Below are 23,279 nucleotides of genomic sequence, written 5' to 3' on the forward strand. Positions count from 1 at the left end.
TGCATGAGGAGCAATGGCGCACAGCTGCAGTGCTGTGCGCTACCTTGGTGAAGACTGATGTCTTCTGCCGCCGATTTTCCGGACCTCTTCTTGCTTCTGACTCTGTAAGGGGGCCGGCGGCGCGGCTCTGGGACCGGACTCCGAGGCTGGGCCTGTATTCGGTCCCTCTGGAGCTAATGGTGTCCAGTAGCCTAAGAAGCCCAAGCTGGCTGCAAGCAGGCAGGTTCGCTTCTTCTCCCCTTAGTCCCTCGATGCAGTGAGCCTGTTGCCTGCAGGTCTCACTGAAAATAAAAAACCTAAAACTAACTTTTCCTAAGAAGCTCAGGAGAGCCTCCTAGATTGCACCCAGCTCGGTCGGGCACAAAAATCTGAGGCTTGGAGGAGGGTCATAGGGGGAGGAGCCAGTGCACACCAGGTAGTCCTAAAGCTTTTCTTTTTGTGCCCAGTCTCCTGCGGAGCCGCTATTCCCCATGGTCCTTACGGAGTTCCCAGCATCCACTAGGACGTCAGAGAAAACATGACCTGTTGGTAGATCTCGAGGACTGGTTTGGCCAGCCCTGTGTTATAAGGTCCATGACTGCGGCAGATATCTACTTTGTGAAGTAATGTGAATATAATGCACTATTGTGATGTACAGTAATGTGAATAAGGTACTCTACTGTGTGACACAACGTGAATCAAGGGCAGTACTGTGACGTGAATAAATTGCACTACTATGACATGACGTGAATAAGATGGATTCAGGTGAGTGCTGCATCATCTATCATGAAATCAATTTATACTGTAATGTACAGTACTGAGATGGTTAAAAGTGGAAGGCCCACATGTTGATGTGTCATAATGTTTATAAGGGCAATGCTAATGTGTGTCACAATATCTATAAAGGTAGTGTTCTGTCTAATACCCTGGACCTAATGTAATCAGTGTACTACTGAACTCTAGCGATACTGTAAGTGTATGTCACATTTAAAAATTTGCCCCTTAAGTTTTTAAGACAGTAAAGTACACTATGCCCTCCTGAGTGATTAGGTGCAGGGAACTAGAATTAACAATTCCATTGATTGTGACGTCATAAAGATGCTCAATGTCTGCTAATACTAACAAAACATTTGCACCTCACACTTCAGTGTAATACAGTAGGTACTGTACAAAGAAACAGATTTTGATGGAAGATACTGTAAGAACCACTTGGACCATCTAGTCTTCAGTTAAACAGACGAAACACACTGTACGGTACAAAGTTTTAAAATCTTTTTTTTTTACTAAAGGACGATCAAAAAAGTACAGTATACAGTAGTACTGTAACATTTTGGACAAGGTTACTGTAAATTGCATTAGGAATTTAATGCATACAGTAGAGATCTGTCCACGCACAGTACAGTAAATACGGTATTTCCTTTATCCTGCCATGTACAGTATGACACGGCTTGAAATGCCATAGACTATGAGATTTACATTACAGTAGCCATGCTTTGTGATTTTTCTTAAGTTGCTTCTTTAATATGGTACTTTATACATATTCTGTCAAACACAATTTTGGGGAGTACAGTAGGTTGGTCTGTAAATATACTGTACAGTAAGTCAATTTCCAAAGAAACACTGTTCACATTGTGAAATTAAAAAAATAAAAATAAATGGATCAGTAAAGAAAATGCTCCATGTACAGTACTGTACCTGTACATGTTATTTTTACATTATTTTCCACAGAAAATGTGTATTAGAGCTATATACAGTAAAAGTACTGTACTACAGTAAGTCGCACAAGCAGTTCCTGCTAAATCCTATGATACAGTACAGTATGTGACATGCTTATATTGTGTGTATAATTTTAAAATACAGTACTGTACTACACTTACTGTACAGATTTTTTTTTAAATAAACACACAAACGCATCCCAGACGCAAATACATGTACTGCACAGTACAGCAGGCAGCTTATGGTGATAGGACTCGCTTATCCCCATAGTCGCTGTGTATTTTAGATGGCGTAATGAGACACTCCTGCAGCATTGCCCCGATTCATGTAAAACCTGTGTGCAGATTTCCAATTTGCAATTTGTGTATCATGTCATGCTATGAATGGTGACCTTTAGTTAGCCATTAATGTTTGCTCTCCACAGATGTATTGATAAGGAGATAGTGATTACTAGGATAGCTAATAAAAATCACTATTTAGTGGATATTTAAAGGTAATTGTTATTTAAACACAAAAATCCTGAGATTGCTACTTTAAATAGAACTGAAAAAAAAATCTTAATTAGCAAAAACTAAAACATATACATAACTGATGAGATGTGGTATTTCAAATACTTTATTTATAAACATTTAAATACATGAGTTGCCTGTTATAAATTCACTCACAGCCCAATGATAATAAGGGTACCTTGAACAAAATCACACTTTAGGGGTTTCTTGTTATACTAGTTACCAGCCCGACAAAATGATGGAACAACAGGACAGTAATGTCAGTGCCGGCGGCTGTGCGCAGCCGAACGGAGCAACACTTCAATTGCTCCGCTGGACGCCATCCACTGGACGCCGTTGCGCAAAATGCTTGAATTCCTCCCATACAGGTGAGGAGCAACATTAGCCATTTATTATATAGGATATGAACACATTTTAAGGAGTACTTCATTGACTAACCATACCAGGCACCCACTTCTGATGTACTATATAAGAACAGTCTCTAATCAGCGCTTCACTTACGCAATTCATTCTATAAAACGAGTATTCTGCAGGACTGCACTAAACAGCAGACGTGTAATACAGCTCAGCAATGTGCAAGTGGCTTAGACCACAGCTGATATATAAGCTATAGAGCACAGTATATATTACCTGGTGGTCTTGTGTGCTTGTATTCCAGCTTGTGCTGTGGATTTTTCCTGAAAAAGAGAAAACACACAGATTTATACATTACAGTACATTTACTAACAGCAGGGATCAACTCAAAGTATAGGCTGCGAGCATAAATAAAACCCTAACGATGTTGACCCATAGAATGTGTAAGGGGGTCAGTATGATATCCCAGCTGTCAGGAAACCGACGCCAGGATCCCGACAGCGAGCGCAGCGTGTCCCCTCGCGGGCTTGCTGCGCTCTCTGTGCTTCGGGCCCGGGATACATTCACCCTCAGGTTGTGGCGTGGACCACCACCCAAATTGGAATTGCAGCCGGCAGTCGGGATTTCGACCGCCGGTATTTCACGCGGTGTCGGGATTCTGGTGTCTGTATCCTGACAGCCGGATTCCCGCTGGGTGAAATGAGCGCCTCCCCCACCTCGCTCAGCACACATCGCGCTGTGCTGAGCGGGGGGAGAGATGTGTGCTGAGCGGTCTGTGGCAGATCACTCAGCACACATCTCTCTAGTGTGTACTGGCCTTTAATCACAAGGTATTTGTTACTCGTGATGATAGATAACAATGGTAATTTAAAAATTAATCTACAAAAAGACCCTGATTATCACAAGTTCATCTAGGGTGAGTTGTTCAGATAAAGGGGTAAATGTACTAAGCATCTCTATTCAAAGCCATCATGTCTTGGGCAGTTTCGGCTGCAGAATTTAAAGGGACATTAAAATTAAATACAAAACACACCTGGTTCTGTATAATTATTATTGCCCCCTTTAAAATCAGCAAATTGGCAAGGGTGTGTCAGCTTTTACAAACACCACATACAAAATGTACCCCCAACTATTTGAATGGTACTAACATAGTATTTAGTTTGAATTAGTAGAACTGGCTGCATATAAAACCTGTAAGCAGCAAAGTCACTTAAGTATTAAACAATAAAGGTAATATACTCTACATTTCAAAATGCAGGCCCATTCCAGAAACTCTTCTGTAAAAACAATCAGAATATATAATAATTATTTTATTTACAGTATTTAGCGTTTTCTCAAATAGGACTTCAGGCACTTTAGCGAAACCATGAACATACAGTAAGTAATACAGAGGTTAGAGATTTGAGAGAAAAAAAATGCATTAACCATGAACATAATACTGTATAGAGATAGAAACAGAGAATTTGATTGCAAAATGTATAACTTGGAATAGTGTCATGTTAGTGACTGCCGTGTCTGTATATGGCAGATGTTCTTTCAGCAAATTAAAGTTCAGACTTCAGATTTTTAAGGCTAGTCTTTAATTTAGATGATTTGGCAATTGCTAGGAATTCTAAAATGCTTTCTGCACATATGCTGTAATGTATAGGAAACACCTAACAAACAGCCCAAACTAACAAACATGGTATTCTGATGTAAAGCAGCCAATGGAAGTATTGTGGAGCGCCACCTACTTGTCAAAAGGAGTAATTGTATTATACAACTACATTGTACTCCTTCCAAGTACCTATCATCACACATACATATATAATTATCACTGCATAGAAAATCCATTCCAAGCATTTGTTTGGTGAGAGGGAACATCCTTTTGTGCTAGTTCTCGCCATTCTTGGAAATGTGTTCAGCAAAATAAGAGCAAATTAGCATAGACTAAAAATACAACCCCAAAGCACAGCAATACCAACACCAAAACCGATACAGCAAAACCATCCTTCCCATTTATATATAAAGTGCAGAACCGGACAGGTGGTGCTGTATAACAAGTCATACAGAAAACGAATTGTACATAGGATTAGCACACAGACCGGCAAGGCTGACAAAGAACGTGAAGACCTGAGTGAGTGAAGTAAGAGTCCTTGCTCAAGAGAGCTTACAATCTAAAGATATTCCGAACATCAACTGCTTTCCCGTGTATGATACAATTAAACATGATTTTTGAGGTGCTATAAATTTAACACAATGTGTTCAACTTAAAAGCTGGGGCAATGAGGGGGTGTCCGGTCTGTCTACTGGTCCAGGCAATATGCAGAAGAGGCTCAAGAACGCCCCTCAATGCTGTGACCATGGCTAGCTCTGCACACAACATGTGGAACTGCTCCATGATGGGACTTAGCTCTGCCCCCTACGTCAGCCACTCCGCCTCCCAGTAACTGTGTCTGCCCAATATCTTTGCGGCCCTAGATAACAGTAGTTTCTACATTATGCAGATTAACTAAATTAATTTAAATGTAATTAATGCAATGTATATTGCTTGATTTGAAAAGTTATTTTATTATTATTTTATTCACGAAATAGTAACACATAGTCTCTCTGTATATCATTACAATGCCAAAGAAGATAATTCTTGATTTAAACATGCAAGAAAGACAAATTTACTCTGTGAAAAGAATTTTCAGATCAATAAATAACAGAACAATTAGATAATTCATGGAAGTTGCATAAAGAATATTATAACAGAAAAATAAATGGTAAGTTCTAATGCATGCACATATTTCATATGAGCGGATATATTTTAATATTTTATAATTAGCATAACATTTCCTAAATAGCCATACCGTTTTGTATAAATCTAAAAAGCACAACAGACTATAAATAAAATGAAAATAATGATCAGGTTTTGGATCTTCACAATTATTCTTGTTTCTGTAACAACTGCCTGATCATTACCTAATTCAAAGCCTAATACAGGTTGAGTATCCCATATCCAAATATTCCGAAATACGGAATATTCCGAAATACGGAATCTTTTGAGTGAGATAGTGAAACCTTTGTTTTCTGATGGCTCAATGTACACAAACTTTGTATAATACACAAAGTTATTAAAAATATTGTATTAAATGACCTTCAGGCTGTGCGTATAAGGTGTATATGAAACATAACTGAATTTTGTGAATATACACACACTTTGTTCAGCGCACAAAGTTATTAAAATATTGGCTAAAATTACCTTCAGGCTGTGTGTATAAGGTGTATATGTAACATAAATACATTCTGTGCTTAGATTTAGGTCCCATCACCATGATATCTCATTATGGTATGCAATTATTCCAAAATACGGAAAAATCCCATATCCAAAATACCTCTGGTCCCAAGCATTTTGGATAAGGGATACTCAACCTGTATGTCAATATGGAACAGTCACGTGCTTTACTTACTGTACCAAGCTGCATTTTGTTACCATGGTGTGAACTATCTTGTACAGTAACTGTTCCCATTACATACATTATTTTGTAATAAACCTTATAGAAAATATTTATATTGATGGTGACATTTGATAATTGAAGCTAGTTTCTATAGGACCATACACACGGTGAGATTCGGGCTATACTCGATTCTCACTATGCGTCAGGGGCTAGGTCGGCATTGCAAGCACATTGGTGATCATTCCGAGTTGATCGCTCGCTACCAGTTTTTAGCAGCCGTGCAAACTCTATGCCGCCTCCCACTGGGAGTGTATTTTAGCTTAGCAGAAGTGCGAACGAAAGGATCGCAAAGCGGCGGCAAATTTTTTGTGTGCAGTTTTAGAGTAGCTCAATACCTACTCAGCGCTTGCGATGACTTCAGACTGTTCAGTTCCTGTTTTGACATCACAAACACGCTCTGCGTTCACCGAGCCACGCCTGCGTTTTTCCTGGCACGCCTGCGTTTTTCAAAACACTCGCTGAAAACGGTCAGTTGACACCCAGAAACGCCGACTTCATGTAAATGACTCTGCGGCCAGCAGTGCGACTGAAAAGCTTCGCTAGACCCTGTGTGAAACGACATCGTTCGTTGTAATAGTACGACGCGCGTGTGCATTGCACCGCATACGCATGCGCAGAAGTGCTGGTTTTTTGCATCATCGCTGCACAGCGAACGAATGCAGCTAGCGATCAACTCGGAATGACCACCACAATGAGTGTGCTTGCGATACTGACTATGGGGGTAATTCCAAGTTGATCGCAGCAGGATTTTTGATAGCAATTGGGCAAAACCATGTGCACTGCAGGGGAGGCAGATCTAACATGTGCAGAAAGAGTTAGATTTGGGTGGGTTATTTTATTTCTGTGCAGGGTAAATACTGGCTGCTTTATTTTTACACTGCAAATTAGATTGCAGATTGAACACACCACACCCAAATCTAACTCTCTCTGCACATGTTATATCTGCCTCCCCTGCAGTGCACATGGTTTTGCCCAATTGCTAACAAAAATCCTGCTGCGATCAACTTGGAATTACCCCCAATGTGCGATTTTGGCCAAGTGTCAATTTTGACTATCTCTTCTATAGAGATAGTCAAAATTGACTTGCCTGCACAGTCTATCTAGGCTTGCGATACCGTCCGCGCATCGGCATCGAATCGGAATCGCAAGGTGACTTTCACCTTGCGATCTGCACTAACTTTTCTTACGATTTTGACTATATAGTCAAAATTGTAAGAAAATATCTCACCGTGTGTACACACCATAAGGTTGTGAATTAGACAAACTGGAGAAGTGCTGGTGTTGATTTTAAATATATGAGGGGGGGAGGCTGGACTGCAGAGCCTAATTGTAAACATAATAAGAAGTGATACAGTGGCGAGACTTGTAGTGCCACACAGAACAAAAAAAATGCAGGTGCACACTCTAAACACTGGCAATCAGAGCAACAATAAACTCTGCAATTTAACATGGAGTCAAAACTGAGGTTCTTAGCATAATTTTTGGCCACAAAATATGGGCCCACCTACCAGGTGACCTCATCAGGTGGGTCCCCAACATTCCTAAGGTTCATGTCCGGAAGACTGACCTCCCTAGACCAGCACAACCCAACCACCCCGAGGTATTACACGTGTTAAATATAAAGCCTAGGAAATTACTATTCAAACAGTAGTTTCATGTGAACATTCCACAGCTTCCTAAACACATGCAATGAATAAAGATAAGCCTCTAGAAAAATAAGCACCATTCAATGCTGAACAAACATCAATACTATAAAAGAGATATTTATTTACAAAAGCACACAGTAATATGCATGAGTGACAATGATACATATAGAATATTGGAATATGGTTTTGTGTTGGCAGCTGCATCAATTTTTTTCCAAAATCATTATACTGTAAGATGTTAATGGAATTACTAGACCCAGCCTGAAGTACAGCGATGTTGTCTTTAATAGCCTGTCTGAAGCAGGGAGAGACCTATTGTGTGTTACTGCAGCAACTACTGTGTGGATCAAGATATTGAACTATGGACTAAAAATTGCATAACTCACGTGTGGAGGACAAAATTCTAACTTTTCCAAGCAGATAGAAACCCAAGCACTACTATTAGGCGAACCTAGGCAGTTACTGAGTGTCTAAAATGGTATGTACTCAAAATGTCGACAATAACAGTGTCAACATTCATAATCTCGACTGTTGGAATCACATTGCCTTAAAGAAGCAGAGGGTGCCACCCCTATGTCCTGTCTGCTAAGGTAAGATGAAGCAAAGAAGAGGGTGCAGCGCTTTAGGAGGTGGCACAGGTACTGTGTGAATTGCACCACACATCAACACTGAAGGTCTCATTTACAGTTGGATATAAGACACTCCATGTTAAATAATAAAAAAATTTCACATTGCTAATGCCACTCCAAAAATATGCTCTAATTCCACACTACTTACCCCTAGATAGGTGGTTCAAGGCATTAACATGGAAGCTGAGTATAATTAAGGGGGGCATTCAATTAGCTCCAGCAACTTTTGAACTATCAAATTTACCCCACTAAGTATTCAATTGCAGCCGTTTTTTCGCCTGTTTTTAAGGCATATTTGCCAATGCCTTTTCACTTTTTTTTTTTAGTGAAAAGGCATTGGCGAAAAATGCCTTTAAATTGGAAAAACTTTTTCGCCGGCACAGGTGTGAAAACATGTGGATTCGCTGATCCACATGTTTTTCACTGCTGCCAAATGTTTCACCTAAAAGGGCCCTGCTATCGCATCGGGTGAATCCCCATTTGCCCTAAAAATAGGATTTTAATTACCTACCGGTAAATAATTTTCTCGTAGTTCGTAGAGGATACTGGGAATCCATTTAGTACCATGGGGTATAGACGGGTCCACTAGGAGCTTTGGGCACTTTAAGAATTTGATAGTGTGCGCTGGCTCCTCCTTCTATGCCCCTCCTTCCAGACTCTAGAAAACTGTGGCCGAGGAAACGGACATACTTTGAGAGAAGGATAGATAAGAAAAGTGGTGAGATTACGAACCAGCACACAGAGAACAATAGGAAAGCCATGCTAACCAAACTTGAAACATGAACAGCAACAACTGAACAAACCAGAATGCTTAACCAAGGAACAGTGCAGGAAGAACGAAGCACCAGGCGGGCGCCCAGTATCCTCTACGGACTACGAGAAAATGATTTACCAATAGGTAATTCAAATCCTATTTTCTGTTGCGTCCTAGAGGATACTGGGAATCCATTTAGTACCATGGGGAAGTACCAAAGCTCCCAAACCAGGTGGGAGAGTGCTGGGGTTCCTGCAGAACTGATTGACCAAACTGAAGGTCCTCAGATGGCAAAGTATTGAACTTGTACAACTTTGCAAACGTGTTCGAACCTGACCAAGTAGCTGCTTGGCAGAACTGTGAAGCCGAGACACCCTGGGCAGCCGCCCAAGAAGAACCCACCGACCTAGTAGAGTGGGCCTGTACAGATTTTGGAACCAGCAATCCTGCCATGGAATATGCATGATGGATCGTGAGCTTGATCCAGCGTGCAATAGACTGGCTTTGAAGCAGGACACCCAATTTTATTAGGATCATAGAGAACGAACAGCGAGTCAGATTTTCTGTGACGAGCTGTTCTCTTCACATATACCTTCAAAGCCCTCACAACATCCAAAGAATTTGAAGTAGCAGAGGTGTCCGTCACTGCCGGAACCACAATAGGTTGGTTGATGTGAAAAACGTACACCACCTTAGGAAGAAATTGCTGACGAGTTCTGAGTTCAGCTCTGTCCTCATGGAAAATTAAGTAGGGACTCTTGTGAGACAATGCCCCTAGTTCCGGCACACGTCTTGCTGAGGCAAAGGCCAACAGTGTAACGGTCTTCCACATAAGGTACTTTATGTCAACCTCCTGTAACGGTTCAAACTAGTCTGATTGGAGGAACTGCAGCAACAAATTGAGATCCCAAGGTGCCGTGGGAGGCACAAAGGGAGGCTGGATGTGCAGAACACCTTTCAAGAAAGTCTGGACCTCAGGGAGAGAAGCCAATTGCTTCTGAAAGAAAATAGACAAAGCCGAAATCGGGGACTTTAATGGAACCTAGGCGTAGGCCCACATCCACTCCCAACTGTAGAAAAATCAGGAGACGTCCCAGATGAAATTCCTCCGCGGAATATTGTCTGGTCTCACACCAAGAGACATACTTCTTCCATATATGGTGGGAATGTTTAGACGTTACCCCTTTCCTGGCTTGGATCATAGTCGAGATGGCCTTGTCAGGAATCCCTCTCCTGACTAGTTCAACCTTCATTCCGTTAAATGTAGCCGCGGTAAGTATTGATAGACGAACGGGCCCTGTTGTAGAAGATCCTTGCAAAGAGGCTGTTATGAGCCACGGCTGTGGCTCATTCCTGTTTTGCAGTTTTGTTCTGTATTTCAGGTTATACTTCTGTTTATGTTCCCCGTGGGTGTCATGGGGTGCTCGGAGCTCACCCTTAAGGAGGGGATACTGTTATGAACCACAGGTAGTGGTTCATTCCTATTTTATGTTTATTTAGTTGTCTTGCATGCCAGGATTTCCCATTGCTCTGTTTTGGATTACTCTTGTCTGCTGCCGCTGGTGAGTCTGTGCAGTTGCAGCTTGTTCCCATGTGTTCAGCCTCATCTGGCTGCTGATTGCATCTTGTCAGCTTAGTCGTGCAGCAGGCCAGCTGCAAGAGATAATTAATTAGGCCTCTCTGATATATGCTGGCTCACTGCAGTTAGCAGATGCTGATGATATTCCTTGGTTTGCAGTCTGCTTTAAGTTTGAGCTGGTTCCTGTCAGTCCCTGTGTGGATTCCTGTGTCAGTCCCTGTGTGGATTCCTGTGTCAGTCCCTGTGTTGATTCCTGTGTCAGTCCCTGTGTCTGATCCCGTGTCCTACCCTGAGTTCCAGTGGATTCTGCCTGTCCTCCAGTTCTGAAAGTCGGTGTCGGCAGCTTCCTGTTTGCCTATGTCAGTTGCAGAAAGTATCCAGTCCTGCTCAAGCCGGTTGTTCCTGTCCTCAGTGGTCCTGTACTCAGAGATTTGTCATCTTTTCCTGGAGTCTGACTGAGCACCTTTAACATCCTGTGGTATTCGTGAGTCACGGCGCAGCCGTGTGTTGCGGCTTGTCCGCTTACTGTTTATTATTTAGTATATTTGTGTCCTGGAGCTTTTGCGGAGGATTCCGCTCTCCCTGATCCACTCTGGTATCCAGCGGTACTGGATAGGAGTAACGGATCAGTGGATCTTTGGTTGTCCTTTTCCCTGGCGGCTAGTCCGCACATACCTTTTGATTTAGTTAGTTAGCTTGTAACCCCTGGCCTGGTTGCTTAGTCAGAGGGCCCCTTGTTATCACCCTGTCTCGGATTTCCCTTTGTCTCCCATTAAGACCTGAGGGGGCATCGGGGTTGGGCAGACATAATCCGCCCTTCGAACGCGGCTGCCATGGGCTCAAGCAACCATAGTCTCGCAGGGGATTTCTGATAACACGGGCGAGACAACGGAGTTAGGGCGCCAGGGGTTACTAGGCTTTCCTGCTCCCACAACCAGCATATCTTCCCAGTACTCTGACCTCAGCCATACGATCTCCTCTGGTCTGGAGTACGGGAATCATAACATTATCATCAGCCATACCACAAAAAAGAAATAAAACTTTTTTTTTTTTCTTTCTTTTTTGGCCCAGTCCAGTGTCTAGTCTAGAATCCAGTCCTGTCTAGAATTCAGTGTGCTGAATCCAATCCGGTGTTTAGAATCCAGTCTTGTCTAGAATTCAGTGTGCAGAATCCAATCCGGTGTCAAGAATCCAGTCCGGTGTTTAGAATCCAATCCAGTCCGGTTTTAGAATCCAATCCAGTCCGGTGTTTAGAATCCAATCCAGTCCAGTGTTTAGAATCCAATCCAGTCCGGTGTTTAGAATCCAGTCCGGTGTTTAGAATCCAGTCCGGTGTTTAGAATCCAGTCCGGTGTTTAGAATCCAGTCCGGTGTTTAGAATCCAGTCCGGTGTTTAGAATCCAGTCCGGTGTTTGAAAAAAAAAAAAAAAAAAAGTCTTGTTTTGTTTAGCAAAATTTAGTCTTGCCTTGCCTTGCCTTGCCTAGTTTTAAATCCTCCTATGTCTACTATGCAAGCCCTGCAGGCATCTCTCGCAGCCCTGAACTCTGTATTCAGTGCTTTGAGACCAGAGCGACTAGAAGTTTTGCAGCAATCCCTAAAGCAACTGCAAAACCTTCTGACTAAAATCTTGCTTATTTTGCCAGAAGTCGTTGAGAGTACATCTATCTCTAAAGAGACTCTTGTTCACAGTATGGTGACAAGAGAATCCTCTGGTTTAATTGAAGAGAAAAAGTTTAAAAGTTTTCTGCGGCCCAGGCTCTCAGAAGAGGAGCGTCTGCGTCGCAGAAACTTAAACTTATGCCTATATTGTGGGGGTTTAGGCCATTATCTGCAGACCTGTGAGTTGCGCAAGCCAAAGTGTGGTGACGAGTCTTGCCCTCTGGCCAAGTTGAGTCATGATACAAGACCTACTCCTGTCTCTACTGTGGCAGAGGTACTTGTCACACAACCCACACAAAAAAGCTCTCTGTCCTATAATTGGGGTCCTTGGGCAAGGGAGCCCCATTATAGATTCAGGAATCAAAAGAGAATGTTTCTCTCCTCTCTTGAGGTTCCTGTGGAAGCGGAGTTGCAAGTCCCTGGAGTGGTGCCCGTAGCCCAGGGTCCTGGAGTGGTGCCCGTAGCCCAGGGTCCTGGAGTGGTGCCCGTAGCCCAGGGTCCTGGAGTGGTGCCCGTAGCCCAGGGTCCTGGAGCGGTGCCCGTAGCCCAGGGTCCTGGAGCGGTGCCCGTAGCCCAGGGTCCTGGAGCGGTGCCCGTAGCCCAGGGTCCTGGAGCGGTGCCCGTAGCCCAGGGTCCTGGAGCGGTGCCCGTAGCCCAGGGTCCTGGAGCGGTGCCCGTAGCCCAGGGTCCTGGAGCGGTGCCCGTAGCCCAGGGTCCTGGAGCGGTGCCCGATGCCCAGGGTCCTGGAGCGGTGCCCGATGCCCAGGGTCCTGGAGCGGTGCCCGTAGCCCAGGGTCCTGGAGCGGTGCCCGATGCCCAGGGTCCTGGAGCGGTGCCCGATGCCCAGGGTCCTGGAGCGGTGCCCGATGCCCAGGGTCCTGGAGCGGTGCCCGATGCCCAGAGTGCTGGAGCGGTGCCCGATGCCCAGAGTGCTGGAGCGGTGCCCGATGCCCAGGGTCCTGGAGCGGTGCCCGATGCCCAGAGTGCTGGAGCGGTGCCCGATGCCCAGAGTGCTGGAGCGGTGCCCGATGCCCAGAGTGCTGGAGCGGTGCCCGATGCCCAGAGTGCTGGAGCGGTACCCGATGCCCAGAGTGCTGGAGCGGTACCCGATGCCCAGAGTGCTGGAGCGGTACCCGATGCCCAGAGTGCTGGAGCGGTACCCGATGCCCAGAGTGCTGGAGCGGTACCCGATGCCCAGAGTGCTGGAGCGGTACCCGATGCCCAGAGTGCTGGAGCGGTACCCGATGCCCAGAGTGCTGGAGCGGTACCCGATGCCCAGAGTGCTGGAGCGGTACCCGATGCCCAGAGTGCTGGAGCGGTACCCGATGCCCAAGCTTATAGAGGGACATCAAATATTGTAGCTCAGGTTTCCATACCAGAAGGGGTCTCAGAAGCTGTTACCCCAGGTAGGGACTTGAGGAGCGCAACCTCAGAAAGGGTATCTAAAACCATAGTTCTTGAAGGGAACTCGAGAAGCAAAACCCCAGAAGGGATCTTTGAAGTAATATCCCCAAGTGGGGTCTCGAGAGACGCAGCCCCAAAGAAGGGTCTAGAAGTCGCTTCCCCAGGAAAGAACTTAAGAAGCATAGCATTAGTGGAGGATCTGAACGTTATTGCTTCAGCAAAAGTCCCGGAAGTCATAGTCCCGGGAGAACTTTCGATTATTATCGACTCAGAGAGGGAGGCCGATGGCCCGATCCCAGTCAGGGAGGCCAACGACCCGGTCCCAGTAAAAGAATCCGAGGTGCTGGCCCCAGCGGGGTTCCCGGAGGCCACTGCCCCAGCGGGGTTCCCGGAGGCCACTGCCCCAGCGGGGTTCCCGGAGGCCACTGCCCCAGCGGGGTTCCCGGAGGCCACTGCCCCGGGTGGGGTTCAGAAAGTCACTGCCCCGGGTGGGGTTCAGAAAGTCACTGCCCCGGGTGGGGTTCAGAAAGTCACTGCCCCGGGTGGGGTTCAGAAAGTCACTGCCCCGGGTGGGGTTCAGAAAGTCACTGCCCCAGGTGGGGTTCAGAAAGTCACTGCCCCAGGTGGGGTTCAGAAAGTCACTGCCCCGGGTGGGGTTCAGAAAGTCTCAGCCCCGGGTGGGGTTCAGAGAGTCTCAGCCCCGGGTGGGGTTCAGAGAGTCTCAGCCTCGAGTAAGGTCAATAGTGACCAGGTCCTAGCAAAGCACTCCAGTCAGTCAGATGAGAAGGAAACAGATCCTTACTCTGATATCTCAACATCCATAATCTTTGATGGGGACTTAGCCCAATTTCTGGCGCTTTACAAACACTATTACATTATTATGTTGTCTAGACCATTTCTGGGCATCACTCCAGAGAACCTTGTGCTCTATCTTATTTATTCTTTTAGAGGAGAGCCTTTTGAGTGGGCGACCAGCCTAATGAAAGCTGAAGATCCCATTCTTCAGGATCCCCCAGCATTCAGTGATGCAATTATTAAAAGATATGGTTCCAAAGAAATTGGTTCAGGTTCCTCTAAGTCACCCGTCTTGTCTGCTGAGAGTCCACAAAATACTGTAAACTCGGCACAGGAGTCTCAGCCCGTTGTTGTGACTGCAGGATGTGCTTTTCTGACTACTTCTTCTAATAATAGTACTTTACCAGAAAGTTCAGCTCCCAAGGGTAAGAGACCTGTCTCTGATTTGAACGCAGCCTTGCTGGGTGGTACCATCAGTTCAAACAATGTTTGGGGAATTACCTTGGTCAGACCTAAAGAGCTTTGTAAAAAGAAGAAGAAAAAGAAATAATTTTTTGACTCTTGCCTTGATTAAAAAAAAAAAAAAAAAAGATTTTTTTTTTTTTTTCCCCTTGTCTTGTGTCCAGTGGCCACCATCAAGGGGAGGGCACTGTTACAAGCTGTGGTTGCAGCTTGTTTCTGTTTTCGTGTCTGTTAGACCAATGTGTCAGGTTTTTTTTTGTATCCCTTGTTCTGGATAGTCTGAATTTTGGGGTCTTTTGACCCCTCCTCAAGGGGGGGGTACTGTTATGAGCCACGGCTGTGGCTCATTCCTGTTTTGCAGTTTTGTTCTGTATTTCAGGTTATACTTCTGTTTATGTTCCCCGTGGGTGTCATGGGGTGCTCGGAGCTCACCCTTAAGGAGGGGATACTGTTATGAACCACAGGTAGTGGTTCATTCCTATTTTATGTTTATTTAGTTGTCTTGCATGCCAGGATTTCCCATTGCTCTGTTTTGGATTACTCTTGTCTGCTGCCGCTGGTGAGTCTGTGCAGTTGCAGCTTGTTCCCATGTGTTCAGCCTCATCTGGCTGCTAATTGCATCTTGTCAGCTTAGTCGTGCAGCAGGCCAGCTGCAAGAGATAATTAATTAGGCCTCTCTGATATATGCTGGCTCACTGCAGTTAGCAGATGCTGATGATATTCCTTGGTTTGCAGTCTGCTTTAAGTTTGAGCTGGTTCCTGTCAGTCCCTGTGTGGATTCCTGTGTCAGTCCCTGTGTGGATTCCTGTGTCAGTCCCTGTGTTGATTCCTGTGTCAGTCCCTGTGTCTGATCCCGTGTCCTACCCTGAGTTCCAGTGGATTCTGCCTGTCCTCCAGTTCTGAAAGTCGGTGTCGGCAGCTTCCTGTTTGCCTATGTCGGTTGCAGAAAGTATCCAGTCCTGCTCAAGCCGGTTGTTCCTGTCCTCAGTGGTCCTGTACTCAGAGATTTGTCATCTTTTCCTGGAGTCTGACTGAGCACCTTTAACATCCTGTGGTATTCGTGAGTCACGGCGCAGCCGTGTGTTGCGGCTTGTCCGCTTACTGTTTATTATTTAGTATATTTGTGTCCTGGAGCTTTTGCGGAGGATTCCGCTCTCCCTGATCCACTCTGGTATCCAGCGGTACTGGATAGGAGTAACGGATCAGTGGATCTTTGGTTGTCCTTTTCCCTGGCGGCTAGTCCGCACATACCTTTTGATTTAGTTAGTTAGCTTGTAACCCCTGGCCTGGTTGCTTAGTCAGAGGGCCCCTTGTTATCACCCTGTCTCGGATTTCCCTTTGTCTCCCATTAAGACCTGAGGGGGCATCGGGGTTGGGCAGACATAATCCGCCCTTCGAACGCGGCTGCCATGGGCTCAAGCAACCATAGTCTCGCATGGGATTTCTGATAACACGGGCGAGACAACGGAGTTAGGGCGCCAGGGGTTACTAGGCTTTCCTGCTCCCACAACCAGCATATCTTCCCAGTACTCTGACCTCAGCCATACGATCTCCTCTGGTCTGGAGTACGGGAATCATAACAGAGGCAGAGACAACGGATCTTCGAGGAGCATCTCCAGAAGGTCCGCGCACCAGGCCCTTCTTGGCCAGTACAGAGCAATGAGTATTCCCTGAACCTTTTCCCTTCTTATTCTTTTTAGAATTCTTGGGATCAGAGGAAGTGGAGGAAACACGTACATCATCTGGTAGACCCACGGAGTTGTCAGAGCGTCTACCGCCACTGCCTGTGGGTCTCTCGACCTGGAACAATACCGCTTCAGTTTCTTGTTGAGACGAGAGGCCACCATGTTGATTTGTGGATATCCCCACCAACGTGACAAGCACCTGAACACCTCCGGGTGAAGGCTCCGCTCCCTCGGGTGCAGGTCGTGTCTGTTGAGGAAGTCTGCTTCCCAGTTGTCTACTCCCGGAATGAAGACCGCCAACGGCGTGTTTTTATGCCCAGAGGAGAATTTTTGACACCTCTGACATTGCTGCTCTGCTTTTCGTTCCGCCCTGTCGGTTTATGTACGTTACCGCCGTTACATTGTCCGATTGGACTTGAATGGCCTGATTCCGAAGTAGAAGGGCTTTGTAGATAGCCCTGAGTTCCAGCCATACGACGGGGGCGGGAGACATCCTTCGAGCTCAGTGGCAGTCAGCGGCGGACGGCTGACTGCGCAGCATGACCTGTGACTGCACGACATGCTGCACAATGGGAGGCGGGAGCCCGGCAGTGTCTGAGCGTCCTGAGGACGGTCAACGCTGCCCGGCTTTAAAAAAAAACAACAAAGTGCCGCATGATTCCTCATTCCCTGGGATTGGAGCTTCCAATCCCGGGATTGAACCCTGGACGATTTTTGGCCTAAATCCCGGGATCCCACCGATCCTGATCCCGGGTTTTGCCACCCTACTGTTCAGCAGTCATTATGATCAAGCTGATGATGACCACTGTGTTATCTTTGGTTTGGCTGCATACATGCACTGGCTACTTGTGAAACAGTGAAAAAATTATTTTCAGATAGTTTACTGCATTAAATGAGAGCTCATATTTATATATATATATATATATATATATATATATATATATATATATAAATAAATAAAAAAGATAGATATATGGATTCCGAGTTTTATTTCTTTAATGTGACTGTAATAGCACCAAAAGCGATCAGAAAGGGATCCGGTCAATTTGCCGGCTGACAGGATACCGACGCCAGAATCACGCCAGCCGGTAATGCCGCCAGTCAAAAAACCAGCACACAGGGGCTATTTCCACTCATGGGTGTCCACGACACCCATAGAGTGGGAATAGAACCTGTGGCGAGCCTGCAATGGGACTTGTACCGCTCGCCCAGCTGCCGGCATTCTGCAGGGCAGGATGCCGCTGTCTGGATACTGACATTCGCCATCCCGCCCAGCGGGATTAGGTATGTAATCCATCTGAAAGGTAGTCATGGTGTATATTAATGAAGAGTAGTAGTAAGGGTACTATTTTATTTTTTATTTTGTTGGTATGTACATCAGGAACAGAAGAAGCACAGCTAGATGTTTCCTGCCTAAGAGTTTCAGGGGTTTCTGACTTTATTTGCATCCAGAGAGATTTTGAATTAGAGATAATGATTTGCAGGACAACAGTTAAGATGATCAGTAATGCTTGCTTGAAAGGTGCTTCATTTATTTATTTACATAAATAAATGTGGACTTTCTGTTTTAATTTTAAAAAGAAATTTGAGAAGGGTAGTTAAAGATTAAAAACAAAACAATGAGGTTCTGCACTGTAACAATTTATAGGTCAATAAACAAATTTCTCATAACTAATGGTGCCCACACACTGTGCAATTCTCGCATGCGATTTGATCTTTTTAGTTCAAATAGCATAGCGTCTAGTTCACATCGCACCATGTTTAGTTTCCCTTGCGACGTGCGCTCCCGTGTAGTCAATATCGCAAGGCAAAATATTATGTGCAGGCAGGTATTTCTAAACTACATCGCATACATTGCATATTGTGGTGTAGTCAAATTCAGGTGTAGTTCAAATCACATACCCCACAGTCCAAATCACATAGCACACATAGTATAGCTCAAATCGCACCTCGCACAGATAGCAACGTGCGTGGGCACCGTAACGCCAGGATTCTTAGGTTCAAACCTATTCTAATCCTTTCCCATTACACTTTTTATATTTTATGTACCAGGGAATAACATACTTAATTACTACAGGACCTAAAGTGACCTAAACTGAATGTTAGTACCTAAAATGACCTATTTTGACTGTTAGAGTCTAAAAAGACCTAATTCTGTTACTTAGATTGAAACTATATAAATTACTGCGGTATGTGTGGTGGAATAAGTAGTTTTCATATATACAGATGTGTCCTGTTACAGCCTTGCTGCGTAGCATACACAGCACACTTGCTTCTATGGGAAAGCCGCAGCTGTGAATGGATCGTAGCCTCCCACAGCTTAGAGCATCACGGGAGCAAACGCAGCACGGAAGTAGCAGAACACATCAGTAATAAAGTGTTTCACACCTAGAGATATGTTGCGTAGATTTGTTTTATTTTCGTACAACGCAATCCTCCTGCTTATTTTGCAATTTACATCCATAAAGTGCATGGATTTTAGAGGGCTATAAAATAAACTGCTTTGGTTCTCTAAAAAACTGAGAGTGCCTTGAGGAAAACATGTCTGCTCTTGGTTTAATATAAGTGACATTGAACTTTTTCACTGCATGTATTTAAGTGAACAAATATTTGCTTGTACTTCACACAAATGCATCTCAGCTTCAAAGTTCTGTTTGTAATAATATTGAAAATTAAATGAAGATGCTTTAAAAGGTCACGTACAGGCAAAGTTACTGTAATAAAAGCTTAAGCACGGCAGAAAGCAATTTGGCTCCCAGTGCGAACAGTAAAAAAAAATAAATGCAGACACATAAAAAAAATACTATTTTGCGCATGCCGCTCCCGTCGAGGGACATTGTCTCACTAAAATAGGAGTGGCCTCGCAAGAAAATACTGCTTTATACCCCAGTTTTTGACCCTGCACCAACAGAGCTCGGCTACCACAGTAGGGAAAAAAATTCCACCATATCAAGCCCCACACAATAATGCCCCTCGCACCATTTTATTCCATACACCGCAATGCTCATGGTACATTATGCCCTACAAGGCTTCTAATTGCTTTAAAATTACCTGCCTCGTCATGCTTATTGCCAGGGGTTACATGCGCTGGGTGTCATGCTCATTGCCAGGGGTTTCATGCGCTGGGTGTCATGCTCCTTGCTAGGGGTTTCATGCGCTGGGTGTCATGCTGCTTGCCAGGGTTTCATGCTCTCAGTATTATGTTCGTTGCCAGGGATGTCGTGCACTGGGGGTCATGCTTACTGCCAGGGGTATCATGCTCGTTGCCGTGAGTTTTATGCACTGGGGGTCATGAGCGTTGTCAGGGGTTTCATGTGCTGGGTGTATGCTTGTAGCTAGGGGTGTTGCTCGTTGCCAGGGGTTTCAATGCTTTCAGTGTCATGCTCGTTGCCAGGGGTGTAATGCACGTTGCCAGGGGTTTCATGTGCTGGGTGTCATGCTCGTTGCTAGGGTGTTGCTAGTGGCCAGGAATTCATGCTTTCAGTGTCATGCTCGTTGGCAATGCCAGTCCTTGCTATTACCGTCCGTTACCGGCTACCCCTCGTCTTACCCATAGTATTCCGCTAGGGAAGCGGAGTTTCGTGAAATGAAATGGGTGCACTTGGGATTATTAGCAACATCAAAAGTAAGCTATTGTCTATTATACACTAATTCTTTAAACTCAGGAGTTGAGTATATTGTTGTTTTAATTGTGGTTTACTGTATATCCATTCGTTTTTATAATGAATTTATGGGTCATTTATATTTTATATATTTGGAGTAATATTGCATCTTTTAGATACAAGCTACGAGCATTGTATTTGTGTTATTTTATTATTTGTTGTTATTGGATTGCATTATAACTTTGGTCTAAGTCTATCTATCTATATGTGTGTACATCAAAATTATATGTATACTTTTAGTAAAACAAATACATAAATGCGTTTGTGCAGAATATAAATAATTCTAGCAGCTAGTAGATATAAAAGAGGAGAGTCACCTTAATTTGCCGCATGGAGTGGAAGGAGTGCTTGCAACATAGCGGAGCAGCGGAAAGAGGGAGCAATGTCAGACAGAGCGTGGGGGCAGACTGAGGTAACTTTATTAGTGTGTATTAAAAGAACATAAAACTAAACAGTATTTTAAAGTGGCATGTAGCTCTCATCTTGGTTCTGCCGTGCTGTTTCCACCTGCAGCTACTCGGGCGTGTGGTTCTCATCATGGTTCTGCTGTGCTATTTTCACCTGCAGCTACTCAAAAATGTGGTCTTCATCTTGATTCTGCTGTGCTGTTTCCTCCTGCAACTACTCGGATGTGTTGATCTCATCTTGGTTCTGCCGTACTGTTTCCACCTGCAGCTACTCGGACGTGTTGTTCTCATCTTTGTTCCACTGGTTTTAAATAGACTATGGGGTATATGCAATTAGCGGCGAATCGCGGCAATTTTTCGCCCATTTTTTAATACGACACAATTTAACCGTCGAATTCCGGCAAGTGGGTGCCGAAATTCAACATATTCAATAAAAAACGGATTCGACAGTCCCGCTGTCGAAAAACGGCTTATTTGATGGATTTTGATCCGATTTTTAAAAAACGGGAAAAAACGGGAAAAAACCCGGAAAAAAATTGCGTGGGGTCCCCCCTCCAAAGCATAACCAGCCTCGGGCTCTTCGAGCCGGTCCTGGTTCTAAAAATCCGGGGGGAAAAATGACAGGGGATCCCCCGTATTTTTAAAACCAGCACCGGGCTCTGCGCCTGGTGCTGGTGTAAAAAATACGGGGGACAAAAAGAGTAGGGGTCCCCCGTATTTTTTACACCAGCATCGGGCTCCACTAGCTGGACAGATAATGCCACAGCCGGGGGTCACTTTTATACAGCGCCCTGCGGCCGTGGCATTAAATATTAACTAGTCACCCCTGGCCGGGGTACCCTGGGGGAGTGGGGACCCCTTCAATCAAGGGGTCCCCCCCAGCCACCCAAGGGCCAGAGGTGAAGCCCGAGGCTGTCCCCCCCATCCAAGGGCTGCGGATGGGGGGCTGATAGCCTTGAGAAAAATGAAAGAATATTGGTTTTTCCAGTGGTACTACAAGTCCCCGCAAGCCTCCCCGCAAGCTGGTACTTGGAGAACCACAGACAGCGCATCGCACAGCTCCCTCCATTAGTTTCAATGGTGGGAACTTTGCGTTCAGCGGTAGGGTTACCCGCGGTCAGCCGCTGACCGCGGGTGACCCCACCGCTGTCCGCAAAGTTCCCACCATTGAATATAATGGAGAGGCTTTGCAATGCGCTGTCTGACAGCTCAGACGCGCAGAGCCAATCAGCAGAGTGCCAGGACGTTGCGCTCGCTGATTGGCTGAAGAGACCTTTCTTTGACAGCAGTAACGGGGGGTCTCTGAATTCGTGGAAAGGGGTCCCATGTGTAAACATGGGACCCCTTTCAGTCCGTTTGGTCCGGGTGTTCGTTTTTCTTTTTTTTGCCAAGTACGTGGATTATAATCTGGACACTGGATCAGGTGAGTATAATTTTATTCACAGGTACACGTGGATTCTACTTGGACAAGTGGACAGAGGTCGGCGTGTGAACATAGGTAAGTATGTGTGTGTCGACATGTGTGAAATAAAGTTGTACTTCCAAGGTGTGCGTGTCCTGTTTTTATTTGGGTATTTTTCCCCCAGTAGAACTACAGGTACCAGCGGGCCCGTTTTTCTCCCGCATGCTGGTACTTGTGGTTCTCCAAGTACCAGCTTGCGGGGGAGGCTTGCTGGGACTTGTAGTACTACTGGAAAAAATAATATTCTTTAATTTTTCTCAAGGCTATCAGCCCCCCATCCGCAGCCCTTGGATGGGGGGGACAGCCTCGGGCTTCACCCCTGGCCCTTGGGTGGCTGGGGGGGGACCCCTTGATTGAAGGGGTCCCCACTCCCCCAGGGTACCCCGGCCAGGGGTGACTAGTTGGATATTTAATGCCACGGCCGCAGGGCGCTGTATAAAAGTGACCCCGGCTGTGGCATTATCTGTCCAGCTAGTGGAGCCCGATGCTGGTGTAAAAAATAGGGGGGACCCCTACTCTTTTTGTCCCCCGTATTTTTTGCACCAGCACCAGGCACAGAGCCCGGTGCTGGTTTTAAAAATACGGGGGATCCCCTGTCATTTCCCCCCCCCCCGGATTTTTAGAACCAGGACCGGCTCGAAGAGCCCGAGGCTGGTTATGATTAGGAGGGGAGACCCCACGCAATTTTTTTTCTGATTTTAACCATTCCATTTAAAAAAAAAATAAAAATAAAAAAATATATATTTTTAAAAATATATAAATAATACTTGTGCCTCCAAAATAGACAAACCAAGTACCTAATCCCTTCTAATATATATAGATATGCTATTACCAATAAAAAAAACACCAAAAAAAACGTGTTTTTAATTTTTTTTATTAGATTCCGCCACCAAAGTGTGGCGGATTGAAAATGACGAATTTACGGTCTAAAAGCACTGTTGTCGAATTTCCAAACTTCAATTGAATATACTTTTGGCGAATTGCCGCATTTGTACCATTGCAGAAATGTCGAATTTGACAAATGTCGAATTTCAAAAAGTCGAATCTGGAAAGTCCGTTTTTTTGACGGAAAGTACTGAATTGCATTGTCGATT

The 23,279-nt window shown here is 45.1% G+C and overlaps 1 protein-coding gene across 3 annotated transcripts in view; it reads right to left on the reverse strand.

Moving 5' to 3' along the window:
* Positions 1 to 23,279, reverse strand: part of APLF (aprataxin and PNKP like factor) — a 390,356-nt gene that overhangs the window by 35,568 nt on the left and 331,509 nt on the right. For all 3 annotated transcript variants that reach the window (XM_063918498.1, XM_063918497.1, XM_063918499.1), the window contains one exon: positions 2,835 to 2,881. In XM_063918498.1, the coding sequence (XP_063774568.1) occupies positions 2,835 to 2,881 (47 nt within the window). The remainder of the gene's footprint in view (positions 1 to 2,834; positions 2,882 to 23,279) is intronic.

Source organism: Pseudophryne corroboree, chromosome 4 (assembly GCF_028390025.1).
Source record: "Pseudophryne corroboree isolate aPseCor3 chromosome 4, aPseCor3.hap2, whole genome shotgun sequence".
NCBI classification, from domain to species: domain Eukaryota; kingdom Metazoa; phylum Chordata; class Amphibia; order Anura; family Myobatrachidae; genus Pseudophryne; species Pseudophryne corroboree.